Genomic DNA, 15,936 nt, shown 5'->3' with positions numbered 1-15,936 from the left:
TGACTGCCATGACTGTGTGATCCAAAGACTTTTTACACATACCTAGACATGCATAAAAAGGGGAGGAGGTTTGACCACACAGTTGCCATCTTGCCTTTTTTGGCTTCTCTCTGTCGACTTCCCTGGCTGAACATGTGTATTTGAATTCAGTCAAATACGCAAAGGGAACTAAGCATCTCAGCAGTATTTCCTAAAGCTTAGAATCAGAGCAGCTTTTTGGTCTGCTTAGCTCAAGAAAGATAAAAGTAAATGTATTTTTTTTCTTGGCAAGATGAAGGCTCTTTTCTTATAGGAATTGCTAATATTTAAGATACAAAAGATGGAGAAATCTTTTAGATTATTAGATAGCCTTTAGTTCTCTTCTGATTATAATTAGTGAACATTTAATTCAATGTTCACAAACTATAATCAGAAGAGAACTAAAGGCTATTTAATAACCTAAAATAATTCTTAATATTTTATATCTTAACCATTTAATGTAATGTTTTAACTGAAATTCAGTATATAGCTATGCATATGCAACTTTTCATAGATACCTTTAAAATAACCTTTCTACATTAAACAATTTTGCATTTAAGAAGACAGTTTTTAAAAATCTTGAAGTGAGTTTACATGGTACCTGATTTCCCTTGTGTTATACTTGTATTAACCTTAATCTTGCATGCTTTTGTCATAAGAAGAAAGCTTTCTCTTTTTAATTATGCCAGAAAATGGCAGATGTACCAATCAAATGGATTATTGTATCAATTTACAATAATGAATTTCCATGTATTATGCAATAGAAGCCGAATTTTCAAAGTAAAATTACAAATCAAAAATTACAACAGGTATATCAAAAGAAGGGATTGCATTTTCAAAAGGAAAAAAAGCTGATGTTTTCAACTCTTGCGTAATGTAAATATGTCTTGAACACAACTTCTGCCTTCTGGAGTCTTCTGCAAGCATAGAAACCAACAGCTGAGCAATTGCATTAAAAAAGAAAACGAAGATTTGGTGTTTTAGTCAGACATAGCTTACATTGTCTAGCTATGTAGGGGGAAAAAATTTCTGTGCCTCTATATTTCTGAATAAAATGTGTATACATGAGTCCATGTTTGCGTGTGTATTACCTCAAAAGGTATGACACAACATTTTATTGCATAAAGAAAAACTCAGCCACAGTCTTTCTTTTCTATTTTCTTTTCTTTTTCTTTACAAATTCCAGATTTTTTTTTCAAATATCTCTCTGCTATTTATGTAAAATCTCCCTATTTAAATCAAATATTAAATATGGAAAGTTGTAAAAGAACATTTGAGATTCAGTCTGTAAATCCTACAAATCAAAACTCATACAGAACAAAAGAACAAAATAAAATACTCTAATGGGATTCTTTCATTCATTATATGATAGTTCCAAAATTAATATTTTGCGGGGGGGGGGAGAAATCATAGTCTCTGGAGAAAAGTTTAGCTAATTTCTTGATGCTTAATTTTGCTAAAATGAGTTTGTTTCTAGTTAGAAACTGCCAGCAATTAAATGAGCCTTTGGTCTAAAATCCTTTCATCCAATAAAACACAAAACTCTTGCTGAATAAATTAATTGTGATGTAAACAAGATATCATTCTAACTAAGCAGCCAACAGTAGGAAAGATATCCAACTGTGCTAGAAAATCCCAGAAAACAATACCCAATCAGCAAAAAATAATGCCAACCTGGAATAAAATACGCTGTCCCTTGTCCTCAGATTTTCCAAATCAAGATAGCAGCCTTTTCCCCTCGATTGTTCTGCTGATGGAAAACTTTAGGAGTAGAGCAGGATATATATTAAATCTTCTTACAAGAAAGGAAGGAAGTATGATAATTTTTACTGTCCCTTTTTTGAACCTTTATTTAGAACATTTATCCTTTCTTTTCTTGTTGAATTGGATGCTACCATGGAAGGGGTAGTTGAGAAAAATAGAGTAGAGGAAATGTACTAGATGTGCCTGATTAAGACTAGCTGTCCAGTGTCTAAGAGCTAATACCATAAGATGACAAATCACTACCGAAAGAAGATCAGTGAAGGGAACCATCTGACAGAGACAGAGGAGCAATTTGAATGCCTGAAGCTGAAAGGAAGTACAAGGATTTAAGTATAGAAATTATGTAACTCAGATTACTAGCACTCAGCCCCTAACCTTGTTTCCCTAAAGAATACAGGAAGGGAGAGGAGTCTTTCAAGTGAAAATGTTTTTTTCCTAACAAGGGAGAAAGACATACATTTTTAGATGTATCAGTGAGATATAGTCTAAAGTTCAAACTTTAGTAGGAAAGGTGGCACTTCTGATGTTAGACAAACTCCCATCAGTCCCTGGAAGCATGACGTCTGGAGGATATTTTCTATTTGTACTTTAAGATGCTTCCTTCTGTAAGATTATATCAACAAAATTGGCATATTATTTAACAATATTATGTACTGTACATCATAATGAGATCAATGTAGTCCAGCGGTCACCAGCGGTCCAATGATCCGCGGACCACCAGAAAATTTTGGTGGTCTGCGGCGCACCCAGGGGTGGGTTCTAAAATTTACTACCGGATCTGTGGGCGTGGCTTATTTTGTGGGTGTGGCTTGGAGGTAATGTGACTGGGTGGGCGTGGCTAGCTGGTCATGTGACCGGGTGGCCATGGCTATGTGTATAGGGACTACTCAGAGGGCTGAAAAAAGTCATTTCTGACAGGTCCTTGCACTTTTGACTGGTCTTCACACTTATGACCATCCTCACATTTATGCCCGTGCAGCATTCTTAACAACCATGTCACTCATTTCACAACTGCTTCTCTTCACCATGGTGACAACATAGGGCAAAAAACGTAAAATGTGAAGACAGTCATAAGTTCGAGGACTGGTCAAAAGTGCAAGGACCAGTCAAAAATAACTTTTTCAGCCCTCTGAGTAATCCATATGCACAAAAGAATACAGCAATAGAGAGGGATGAAGGAAGGAGAAGAAAGATGGAAGAAAGGAGAGAGAGAGAGGGAAGGAAGAGAAGGGAGGAAGGAAGGGAAGGGAAATTAGAGTAGGAGTGAGGGTAAGAGAGGGAGGAAGAGAGGAGGAGAAGGAGAAAGGAAGAGGAAGTAGGGAGGAGAAGAAGAGGGGGGGAAGAGAAAGTAAGAAGGAAAGAAAAGAGAGAGGTGGTAGGTTTGAGAAGAAAGATTGCTGAACAATAAAAAAGATGAAAGGGAAGAAAGGCAACCCCAAACAAATATAAAGATATTAAGATAAAGAATGAATTGTTAAACTTTAAAGAATAAAAGAGAACAAATATGAATAAATAGCAATAATTAGAAACACACATACAAACATACAATGTTTGTATACCTACAACAAGAAAACATACAATTTTCTTTGAACAGAGTATTTGGCCGGTTCACAAATTTAAACAGTGTTTAGTCATTTCAATTAAATTTACAATTTCTATATTTCCTTTTTGCCATATTTATTCCTCATCTATTTTTTTTAAAAAACCAATATTACCCTTCATCCTCATCTCTAATCTTAATCAAATTCAATTTTCCCTTCTATTCTATATTATACCCCTTCCCATTGTCATCTATTTTTATATCCATCCTCACATTGTTTAATTATGTAATATTACAGTTGTTTAATACAAATTCAACATTTTAATATGAATCAATTAGTTATATAAATATTGTAAGGTCCCAAAATACACTTGAGTCACCAGAATGCCAAAGAGAGAGACTCAAGACGAGGCTTGCAAAAAAAACCCACCAGATTTTATTAATGGCCAAAAACAAAATACTGGGTGGAACTATATCCAGAACATACAGATACAATGCATGCGAGGAAATAGCCACACCTTGGGGAAGGTATGGCGTCCTTTTATACCCTCAGAGACGTCAGTTTAGTACCCAATTCTGGCCTCCTAATTTAGGTTTGTGTATTCCTTGTTGCCTTGCAAGGGGGAATAGAAACTTCCCAATTAGTCATCTTGAGCATTTCTTTGTTTACTCAATTGGCCACTTTGGCCCCCTGGCCCTAGAAAGCAGGAGTTTATCCAGATCAAACATAAATTAGGGCTGAGGTATAAATTATCCCTTGGAGAAATGTACCATGCTCTTAGATGGCACAAGAAAAAACAGGGAGAAGATTGATATGGGTTCAGGTCAAATGGCAGGGACATATGTTTGACAAATACCAGATACATTACAGAGGCCTAATAACAGAATATGTTTGTTACAGGAGATACAAATATAAAGGCATAATATATGTGATACAAATACAAAGGCATATATGTATTACAGGAACCTAATGGTTACAGAATCTAGTATACCAGTATATCATATTCTAGTATTATTTATTATATCCTTATTATTGTTTCCCTTCACTATCTTTTTTGTATATTAATCAATATGAACATGAATATTCCAATTATTTCCATGCAATCCAATTTCTTACAAATCAATTAATTATATTTACCAATAATAATAAACCAAATAATTTCCCCCATATATTCCTCCAAACCACAACTTAACCATTTCTACTTTCAACACAATATACAATTAATAGTATCTCAATTATTACAATTCCCTAGTTAAATAGAGCTTTTTTTCTTTTGTGTTTTAAAATCTTGAACTCTCCTCTTTTGCCCTAAATTTCCCATTGTTTGCACCTACCTTTTTTGGTGAGCAAAAAGAAAAAGAAATCTCTCCCTGCCTCATTTTGTCACGATGCAGCAGAGCCTGCTTTACTTTCAGTTTCGTTTTTTCCCTAGCATAGCTACTCATTTGTGTTCTTTTAACACTGATCAGCTGTAGGGTGGCCCTTTGAAGCAAGAGTTTAAACAGTTTTTTTCCCTCTAGCATCAGCTGGGACTCAGGAGGAAGCAATAGATTGGGGGTGGGGCCAAATAAAGGGTAAGAATAACACGCAAGGGGAGGGGGGAGAACTGGTTCGGTGACGTCATATCGTCACCGCTACAGGCTTGTGGGAACCTGTGCGAACCGGGAGCAACTCACCACTGGGCGCACCCAGGTGGAGGAGCTGCTCCAGGATGAGCAGCTCCAGGTTGAGCAATGGCCAGTCCTGTGACTAGAGCTCTGGAATATGGGACTGGCCAGGCAGCTCATGGTGGGGCTGTAAATCTCCGCTGTAGAGGGAGGTTCGTGCAACTTGCAACTTTGCAGCGCAGCCCTCGCTGTCTGGAATGAGGTAATGGTGCAAGGGAGGGTGGCAGTGCAGGCGGACCAAAGCAACGAGTGGCGGGAACCCCAGGCTGTTTTTTCCCCCTGCTGTAGCTTCCTGTTGGCTGACCCCACCAATGGTTGTTCCCGCCCCTTGCCCTCCCTTCCCAGTCACTCCTCGCCTGGCAAGGAAAGGGAGGGGGATGAAGATTTGTTCCATATTCTAGAGCGGGAGGGAAGCTTTGTTTCTTGCTGGATCTCATGGCCGTTTCTTCCAGCCCTTGTTGGTGCTCTGTGCACCTCAGTCTCTCGGGGAGACGCTTGACTTCCTCTCAGCCCCAAGACACTGGCTGGCCCATGAGATGAGAGAGAGAAAGAGAATGAGAATCATAGAGAGAATAAAAGAGAGCGAATGAGAGAGAGAGAGAGAGAGAGAGAGAGAGAATGAAAGAGAGAGAAAGAGACAGAGAATGAAAGAGAGAATGAGAGAGACACAGAGAGAATGAGAGAGACAGAATGAAAGAGAATCAGAGAGAGAATCAGAATGAGAGAATGAGAGAAAGAGACAGAATGAAAGAGAGAATCATAGAGAGAGAGAGAGAATGAGAGAATCAGAATGAGAGAGAGAGAATGAAAGAGAGAGAATGAGAGAGAAAGAGACAGAGAGGGAATCAGAGAGAGAAAGAGAGGGAGGGGGAGAGAGAGAGAAAGAGAATGAGAGAGAAAGAGAGAGGAGAGAGAGAGAGAAAGAGAGAGGAGAGAGAAAGAGAAAGAGAGAGGGGGAGAGAGAAAGAGAGAGGAGGGAGAGTGCCTGAAGGACCCCATCCCGTCACTGGGAGTCCAGGCACTTCAGCAAGCGGCGTGCTGGATTCGTATTAGAGGTCCATGAGATTTAAAATTATAAACTTGGTGGTCCCTGAGGTCCAAAAGGTTGGGGACCCCTGATGTAGTCAACTATGTTTTACTAGTGTACATGTTGTTCAATCTAAACAAGGCTCAACGTAGCTGAAGTAGCTGTAACCATTAGGAGAAACACAACTCTGAACTTGCTAGTGCAGCATCCCCTCGATTCCTTCCTTGGCCCATACATTGTTACCAATTCCTAAGATTCCTTGTTTACTCAAAATGATAGAGTAGATAGTATTGCACCCAATAAATTTCAGATGTACTGAAATGAAACAGCTTTCCAGGATCATTTCCTTGTAGTTTCATACCTAGCTTCATCACCAAAACTACCCTGGTTCCCCTGAGAAATTATTGGTACTAGAAGCGGGCATTCCTGTTGATTTCTCAGGGCTGTTGAGTAGGGTGGTCCTTGTGCTCTAGACAGCAGCACTAGGAACATCTGCTTTGTCCACCTGATATTTAGTTGTGGAACGCTGTAAGTTTCTCTTGAGCTCTCTGCAGCAGAGGAGCTTTCAGAAATTAGAGCAATGAATAATCAGAATGCAAAAGATACCCAGTTCTCCCTTTTGATTGTGTTTGTATTTGATGAAACAGTGAAGGCATTTGACCTATGTCTGGAAGCAGGACAACAGTCAAGAAACTGAAATTGACCAAACAGAGGTGCCATCACTGGTAAGCATCTGACGAATTGGAAGACAGCTCCTTCTGGACCAGGATTGTTCTGCAGAATCCAACCCAGATTGGATCCTGCATTATTCCGGAACATGTATATTTGCCTTCATTCCCAGGATTATTTTTTCAATGAAGAGGGTGAATAGTTTGGAGGTAGTACTGGGTCATCTTGATCACCAGCTTATTTATTCTTCTACCCAACTATAACCAAAGGGATAGAGACATTTCCATCTATGCAAGAGCCTGACCAACTATTTTTTGTTTCCTTGTTGGTATGGGGAAAACACTTTAGCAAATATTAGTTGCAGAAAGAAGTGTCAATTGGAATGAGGTTCTAGACAGGTTTGTACTTCAGCAAAATATATGCATTCGAGTTCAGGAATGCAGTAATTTACTACCAATATTATTTACCAGTTACCAGGCTTCTGAACGTTTAATATATAATTAAAGCTTAATTCCACTAAAAAAAAAATTGGTTCTTCTTGAATTGGTAACCTTAAGATCCTCTACTTGAATGCTCCCCAAAATATAGTTGCAAATAGATAGAAGTATCTAATTTCTGGAGACTAGTTATTTGAAACTAATTGTTCCTATGAGACCATATCTATTCACCATGTTTTGGTGAATGCAAGTTCAGAATGTTAAACTCCACAGCAGAATGTTTAACTTTCCTAGAAGCTGATGTCTCAATTTTAATTTTTTAAATGGCCTTCCAGGGCCATAAAAAATATAGCAGGGTCCAGAGGCTTAAGTTTCCTATCGTTGAGCCTCTAGCTCTGCTAGTAACTCTGCTTGTAACAAGAAGCAGCAGCTAGATTTTTGCAATATTATTGACAAACATATTGAAAAGGATAAAGGAGATAAAAAAACCTTGGCAATTGGATAAATTACCTTTAGAATAGAATAGAATTCTTTATTGGCCAAGTGTGATTGGACACACAAGGAATTTGTCTTGGTGCATACACTCTCGGTGAACATAAAAGATACATTCATCAAGAATCATAAGGTACAACACTTTAGCACCAAGTTTATCTTTATATTGGATGTGGATTTGTTGATCCACTTATTAACCACATTAATGATGAGGTAGTTCCCCATTTCCTGACAAAGTAAGCATATGCAGAGGTTCCAAAATCCATAACACCTATTTTGTCATTTTTGTTTAGTAAAAACTTCAGTGTTTTCAGTCAACAAATATTGGTAGCTCATCTCGGGGTGAAGGATTGCAATATGGGAATCCACACGTGACCTGTGGATCTCAGATTACCCATCCCTGTTCTATATACAAACACTGTTAACATTCAGATACTTCCCTGCTCACTAAATTTTAGTGTATTCAGGCTGAAAATCTGCATTGAAGAGACTAATTCATATGTATGTAACAGCTAACATAACACATATTAAATATTCTTTTATACAACTACATAATTTTGCACTTCCAAAAATAGATTTTATTTCTGACAGAATTTACATATTTACAGCTTTTAATAAAATTCACTGGATTAAAGTCCAAGAACTCATAACTTGTTTTTTTCCCTGCATATGTAGTCCCACTTTAGACATGAAAAACAAGACCAGTCCCTCTATGTCCAACTCACTTACAAGGTGGTTGTGGGGAAAATAAGGTGGTATATTCACAAAAGTGAGTTATTTATAAGTATAATAAAGGTGACATATGAATAAATATTTTTTTTAAGAAAATACCAAAGCACAAATATTAGCACTTAGGCCAGAACCCTTGACAATGTGCTTGCTCATTATCAAAAGATGCTACAAATAATAGCTAGTTTAATTGCATGTGATTGTTTTTTGCAGCTTTGTAAATTTTTGTGAGTCATGTCCTTAAATGGCTCAAAGGGTTTGTGGTCAATGGCTACATATATTGATTCTTAAAGTTGACAGTATATTTGATAGTGCTATAATGTAACGGGCAACTGGCAGACACTTTTTGAGGCTTGAGGAGATCCTATCATGGGGATGAACCAAAATAGGTTGTGTTCCTTTGTAGGCATCCCACTGCTCCTGAAAAAAGAAGCTTTACAGCCCAAAGAGCCTAAAAACAGAAAACAATCCTTTAGGACTGATTTTATTTACTTTAGTGAATGGATAGCAAACTATGCTGTTAATGCAAGAAAACTCACGCTGAAATGATAATAAAACATTTCCAAAAAGCAATTTATATATTACAACAAAAGAATGATAGAATTAGTATTTTTATTATGAAAATTGCTTCATTTATAATTACAGTTCAACGAAAATGTATTTTTAATAAAAGAAGTTAACACACAAGCATGATTCTGATGTCCAGAGGTTATTTGTATTGAATATTAACAACTGAATTTAACCAGGGGAGTATTTCTGTTATAGCAAAGAACAGCACCTGTTTTATCCAGAACGAGAGCTACCTATACAAGGCAAATAAAAAGTAACAAGAACAATGACATAGAGTTGCTGGTAATAAGGTTTCCTTCTGTCAAATGGCATTGCAGATATAGCAGTTCAAAATCGCATAATGATAATACTTCAATCCTGAGAGCACATCTTGAATAAGATTGCAGTTTTATCATTCTGTAACATGAAGTCCACCATTGTCAAGTAAACCATTTCAACTGTAGCTTATAAACTTTTGTTCATCAAGGGTTAGAAGAAATAAGAGTTCTGTAAACATTTTTAATATTAAATTTAGTGCTGACATTTGCAATAACCAATGTTCCTTGATGTTAAATACTAAATTCCCCTTAACACCTCCCTCCAAAAAAGTAAACAAATATCAGCTCCCACATATTTAACACTTTGGAATTAATAAATCCAACAGATCTTGATTTCACGCAAGCACTTGTATTTCTATTTATAACTTTACAGAGAGGATTTTTTTCACAAACTATTTTTTTAGTAAGTTATTTTTGTGTCAACTTTTTTTCCCCAGTGACACACAAACCTAGGCAGCTTCATTTAAAAATAATACAGTAGTTCCATAGTGCATTTCAATCCTTCAAAATCACAACATTTTAAACTTCTTCTGTATCAAAAGCAGCATGTTCCTGGATGATCTTTTTCTTTCTTGAGATCTATGCAAGTCTAATGTTTTCTTCAAAAAATAATCGCTTTCCGAATCTTATCTCTTTTTCTTTGATCTGACATATATGCTTTTTTTCTGACTTTAAAGCTTTAGAAATTACATCCACAGAATGACGACTCTGTTTTCATTTTAAGTATTTCAGGGAGAATGAATAAAAATTCAGGCGAGTCTTCCACATAAGGCAAATGTGTTAGGTAAGCTTTTCATGCTGAATCTGGTAGTAGCATGCCTAAAAATAAAATTTTGAAAAATAATAAGCAAACGCATCTGATTCATAAAACATTCATTTAATTTGCCAACAGTAAGAGGAGTATAAAATTATAAAACAATAAAAATAAAATCAAATAAAATGCTAAATATAACTAATAGAAAACAAAACAAAAGGAGATTCCCCAAAACATCTTTAGGCATCTAAATACAAGTAGACAAACCCAAACCCAAAACTATTCAGTGGGAAAGGAATAACTTAACTTACTATTAAAAGGAGTACATAGTAGCAGTCACGCATGCCTGGCATAAAGGAAGGACTCAGAGAGGTCCAACAATTAAAATGGGCATGGGGGGGCTCTACTTTTTATTTACCCTCTAAAGATCATGCAAAGTTCTTAGAAAAGGTCCTCTAACAGAATACATTTGTTCTTTAAATTAAAAAAATAGCTCCCTTATATGCAGATATTCAAGCTTTATGCTGGTCAGGACTTAAAATATAGTATCACATGGGACCCAGCATAGTTGATAAAACGCTAACATTATATAATTGTCCTATTAATAATTTAACTTCCAATTAATGTATTCTATTTTGGATTAACTGACATTTTGAAGCAGACTTCAAAGACCACCTCATATCCAATACACTGCAGTAATCTAACTATCACCAAAGTAGCATGTTTATATGTGTGTACATGTATGTGTGTGTTTATCTGCAGAACTATTCCTGTACAGTGGATTTCATCGGTGGCCTCATCAGTGAGGCCACCGATGACTCCAGTGACAATAATGAGTCCAGGAGCACCATTCAATTAGGAGTCTGATATTTAACAAACTAACCCTCTCCAACAGATTGAACATCATAACCTGGATAGATAACCTTCCCATGTACCAGCAGATGCCTAATCTGCACTAAATTCTTTCTTGGCCTTCATCCAATTCATTATAATGCTCAAGTACTTATTCAGGATATGTACTTCCTTCAAATGAGCTAAATGAAAAAGAGAAGGGAAGGTGAGTGATAGCAGCTCAGCCCTCACCTTTGATGTGGTTTCAGGTAGATGTTAACAAGAGAGGATAAGATAATACCACCCCCTCCAAGGAATGCCCTAGTAAGGGCTCTGCGTAAGGCATAATCTACAATTTAGCCAGTCTACTGTGAGACTGCCAAGTGAATGATCTAAGAAGTGAATGATCTGGGTGCACTTTCTGCTATAAGCCAAAGCTTATTGCCATGGCCATTTCTTAAAAGAAAAAAAAGAAATAAAGCCGGACCGAAGTAATTTAGAGAATAAACTTTATCCAGATGCATACAAGAGTTTGTCAGGAAATACTTTCAGATCCATTTTTATCAGGAAGTAAATATTACTACCGTAGCTAGTAACATTTCTTCATCAAGGTAATTATTCAGGTTACATTTTTTTTTAAAATTTGATTTATATGCCGCCCTTCTCCGGAGACTCAGGGCGGCTTACAATGCATTAAGCAATAGCCTTCATACTTTTGTATATTTTATACAAAGTCAGTTTATTGCCCCCACAAACTGGGTCCTCATTTAACCTACTTTAGAAAGGATGGAAGGCTGAGTCAACCTTGAGCCTGGTCAGATTCGAACCTGCAGTAATTGCAGGCAGCTGTGTTAATAACAGGGTGCTTTAAACCACTGTACTACCAAGGTTCTGTAACATTCAGTTAGGATTAGCCAGTTACTGATATTTCAAAGAGACCTCTTTAAAATAACAATAATAATTATAACCAGCTATTCTTTTCTTGTTAGTAGCAATGAGCCAAGACAGGCAAAGAATAATTGGACATGATAATTTTTTGTCTATATTTGATCCAGGTCAAATTAGGTGAATTTAGTACCAACTAAATATGATTCTTATAATATCAAAAGAAAATGATGCAGAGGACATTTCAAGATTACTTTGAATAATGAACACAATTAAGACATGCCTTCAGAGTAGTGAACATAATGCCTTGCTCCCCATGTTGGAGATACGGATCCATGAGGTCCTCAATCAAGTGCACTTCAGACCCCAAATTTCTTATCCTGCCACAAAAAGGAAAAATAGTTATACTAATTGGCATTTATCAATCAGCAAATGCAAATGCAAACTGTGAGTGTGACAAAAAAAGGAGAGAGCTGAAAACGGATGTTTTGAGTTTGAAATGTGTTATACTGATTTTATAGGCAATTTTCCAACACTGTTTTACCTATTCCAGAATGTTGTTTTGAACTTTCAGCAAGTTTGGAACAATTCTCAGCTCAAAATGGAATGCTTGGAATGTGAAATGGCCCATTTTAACCCAAAATGTTTCAAATTCAAAATATTTGCACACCATTGCACATTTTATTCCTTTCGTTTTATGCAAATATATTATTGTACATCTCTTGTGGAATCAACCACAAAGCAAATTTTCAGGACTAACTCCCATGAATATCTAAACATCAATATTATAATCACATAAAGTTATTTATTGTGATTCTATTTCTTCCTAATCAATTTTAAAATAATTGCATTTTTTTTTGCCTAAGAGTCTTTCACTGAAACTGACTTCTGCTGGAAGATTATCACAGGTGTTCAATAATAACTATGTTTTATTCTATGTGTGGGAAAAGCAGCACATTTCTTCTAGAAAGAAATGATTCAGCTTTAAGTTTCATTGTATAGTTTCAGTGCCAGAGAATCCTATGACTTCTTTTTAGAAAATACAATTACCATATTTAAATAAGAGTTATATTTTCAAACTAGTCCATTCAGAAGAGGATCAATTAAAATATGTTATGCTAGAGAATTCCAACAGATCAGAATTAATTAGTAAAACACAATTGGGTCCCATGGCTTGTATCAGTTAGATAAGTGATGGAATAATTATAGCTATAATTAAAGAATTTGGTTCAGAATTTTACCTACCGGGCTCGTAGCACCACATACAGAAAAACGGGAAACAAATCATCCATGGACCAAAGGAAATCTTCATGAAGAGACTCAAGAACACTCTGTGAGATCTCCTCAAATGTCTGCTGGATCACCTTCAACTTGTCAGTAGGTGTAAACGTTGTGCTATTAGGAAGATTATTTTGAGTGTTGAGTGCAAAAATGAGAATTTTGTTCAATCTCAAGAATATTCTAACTGGAAAAATTCAGGATATTTGGGAACAATGCACACAGAAATTAATTTTCAGACTTACTGCTATCATAAAAATGGATTTAAAAGAGGTGATAGAATAGGACAACACAGATATTGAAGAAGCTGCTGTGAATGTGCAATTAAAAATGACACATTACATGAACAATATGGAAAAATGAAAGCAAAAGGTATAAAGTTGGCTTATTTATTGAGGTTAAAATATATATGCTGCTATTTCTGGCAATTCTTAATGGACTTCTGCTGGTTAGGATTGAGTGAAAAGATGTTAACACTTATTTATAGATAAGGAATAAGATATAGAATGAACGGTTTTTTTGTTAATACCAGAAAAGAAAATAACCTATTAAAATTATTGGTACGTATCTTGATGAAGGGATAAGTAATTTGTTTATATATCTCTTTTCTTTATTATTTTTCTTCTTCTTTACAATTTTCTTTTACTTTTTATATTTTTCTTAGTTTGTATTAGTTTTTTTACCTTTGTAATTGTAAACTTTAATTAAAAATATTTTTTAAAAATGTTTGTTCTATGGATAGACTGTGCCCAAAATTTGTTTTGGAAAAAATGGCAGAATAGGAATACGTTTTATCTGACAAGACAGAGTTGACATTAAAAGTAGATTTATAAATGACAGCTACAGGAATGACATGGAAAGATGACTCATTGGACATACAAAAATAATTGATTAATGCTTTAAAAATCAAAAGGGAATTACAAATAATAAACCAAGAGAATGGCTGGATAATTCTTTTACACCAGATTGATAAAAGAGATTGATTAAAGCTTGGATGAATCTTGTGAGAAAGGGCAAAAAAGAGATGTTCTATGACATTTTTTTAAAAAGTGTATTTTATTTTATTTTATTTTATTTTATTTATTTATTTATTTATTTGAATTTATATACCATCCTTCTCCCGAAGGACTCAGGGTGGTGTACAGCCAGAATAAGAACACACAAATAGAAAATTTAATAACAATTTAAAATATATATTAAACAATATATTTGGCCCGTAACTAATTAAAAACCCATTTTTAAACCTCAAGAATTAAAAATTAAAGATTAAAAGTTAAAAAGAATTAGAATTAGGCATGTGTTAGACAGGGATCACTGAGGTGGCTGACTGCCTCTGTGAAAGGAATTTTTTTTGGGCGGTATTATCTTTACCCGTGGGATGCCTAAATGCTGGTAGGCAACCGGGAGAGGCTCCTTTCTTGTCCCTACACGGTTTATTCGCTCACAGGAATCGAGCCACTGACCTCAGAGATACGCAGGCCCAGCATCTTACCACGTGAGCCACCGCAGCCCCCTTTATGACATTATTTGAATGGATTAAAGATTAATATTGTTATAAGTAAAGGAAGGCATATAAAGTTGATTTATTTAATCAAGATTAAAATATATGTGTTATTTCTGGCATCCTTAATAACTTTTGCTGAGACCAGGATTGAAATGATTATGTTTTTGGATTGATTTATAGACAAGAGGGGTTGAAGACATCATTTGTTGTAAATTAAGAGGAGGTGAAAAGTTACTAAAATTGTTTATTCTTCTTGTGATGAAGGCTGGAAGTCTATCTATCTGTCTGTCTGTCTGTCTGTCTGTCTGTCTGTCTGTCATAAAATTATTTTTTTAAAAAAGATAATGTGGCAAACTCTGTTTAACCTATATATTTTTTCTATATTAAACAATTAACTCAAAGTTCCTCAAGTCCTTATTTAGAATTGATAACAGTTATCAAAACAAAAATGTGTAAGTGATGAAACAGTGTGAGATAAATTTATTAAAACTGTGAATGAGACAGCTTGAGTATATGACACAAAAACATTAATCACAAGACAAGTCAATTTCCCAATGAAAGGTGGGAAGGTAAGTATGCTAATTTTGAAATTACCTGATCTGTTGTAGGCATTCCACAGCAGAAGCAAAACAGGCATTTTTTGTATTTGGCAATACCTAGGCATAAGAATAAAAAATATAATTATGGCTAGCTTTCGCCTTAAGAATTAAACTGGACTAGAATAAATAATTTAGCATATTGATTTACACCCCCCCCCAAACTTTATTAAATATCAGAAAAATATGAAAGGCAAAAAAGCAAAGAAAAGAGAGTTAAATAAAGGAGGGATTGGTGTGGAAAAAAGCAAAACTAGGAAATGCAGACCAAAATGTAAAAAAGCCATAGAAAAGTAACTTCCAATTTTGTTTGGTATAGATAAAAGCCTAAAAGTTAATGACCCTTTGAATTAGAATGGGCATTGGTCTTACCTTAAATGCCAGATTTCTTGAGGGGGGTGACATTGTCCAGATGTGGGTTGTATCAGTCGGATCTGATGCTGGCTGAGTCATAATTTTTGACCACTCCCCTTGCTCCGCCCCTTTCATGCTCAGTTTTGACGAAGGAAGGCCACCAGAAGTATCTCCAACAGGAACCACCGTTATCAGGAGGAAGTAAATCGGTCCAACGGGACAACTGGAAAAAAACTACTGAACAAGAACAATAAACTGTACAGGCACTGAGACAGAGGGAGGGGCTGGACAATGTCACCCCCCTCAAGAAATCTGGCATTTAAGGTAAGACCAATGCCCAATTTCCTTGATGAGGGTGTGACATTGTCCAGATGAGGGACATACCAAAGATTTGGCTGTCTCAAGGGCGGGATGTCGAAGGGCCTGGAGAGACCCTCGCACGATGCACCTGCTGCAAAACCCTCCTGCCAAATGACGCTTCAGCGGAAGCAAAGGTATCTATC

The 15,936-nt window shown here is 36.0% G+C and overlaps 1 protein-coding gene across 1 annotated transcript in view; it reads right to left on the bottom strand.

Annotated features, from left to right (window-relative positions):
• Positions 1-9,032: 9,032 nt before the first annotated feature.
• The window catches only part of ALS2 (alsin Rho guanine nucleotide exchange factor ALS2), a 63,856-nt gene continuing 56,952 nt past the window's right edge, over positions 9,033-15,936 (bottom strand). Inside the window, exons 31-34 of the mRNA XM_070933241.1 lie at positions 15,078-15,139; positions 12,947-13,096; positions 11,985-12,081; positions 9,033-10,050 (exon numbers count right to left, since the gene is read on the bottom strand). Of these exons, the coding sequence (XP_070789342.1) occupies positions 10,012-10,050; positions 11,985-12,081; positions 12,947-13,096; positions 15,078-15,139 (348 nt within the window). The 3' untranslated portion in view covers positions 9,033-10,011. The remainder of the gene's footprint in view (positions 10,051-11,984; positions 12,082-12,946; positions 13,097-15,077; positions 15,140-15,936) is intronic.

Source organism: Pituophis catenifer, unplaced genomic scaffold (genome assembly GCF_029215685.1).
Source record: "Pituophis catenifer annectens isolate HBS135680 unplaced genomic scaffold, rPitCat1.0.hap2 SCAF_1, whole genome shotgun sequence".
In the NCBI taxonomy this organism is placed as follows: Eukaryota; Metazoa; Chordata; class Lepidosauria; order Squamata; family Colubridae; genus Pituophis; species Pituophis catenifer.
The sequence above is the reverse complement of the archived record's forward strand: the minus strand, read 5'-3'. Positions and strand labels throughout refer to the sequence as shown.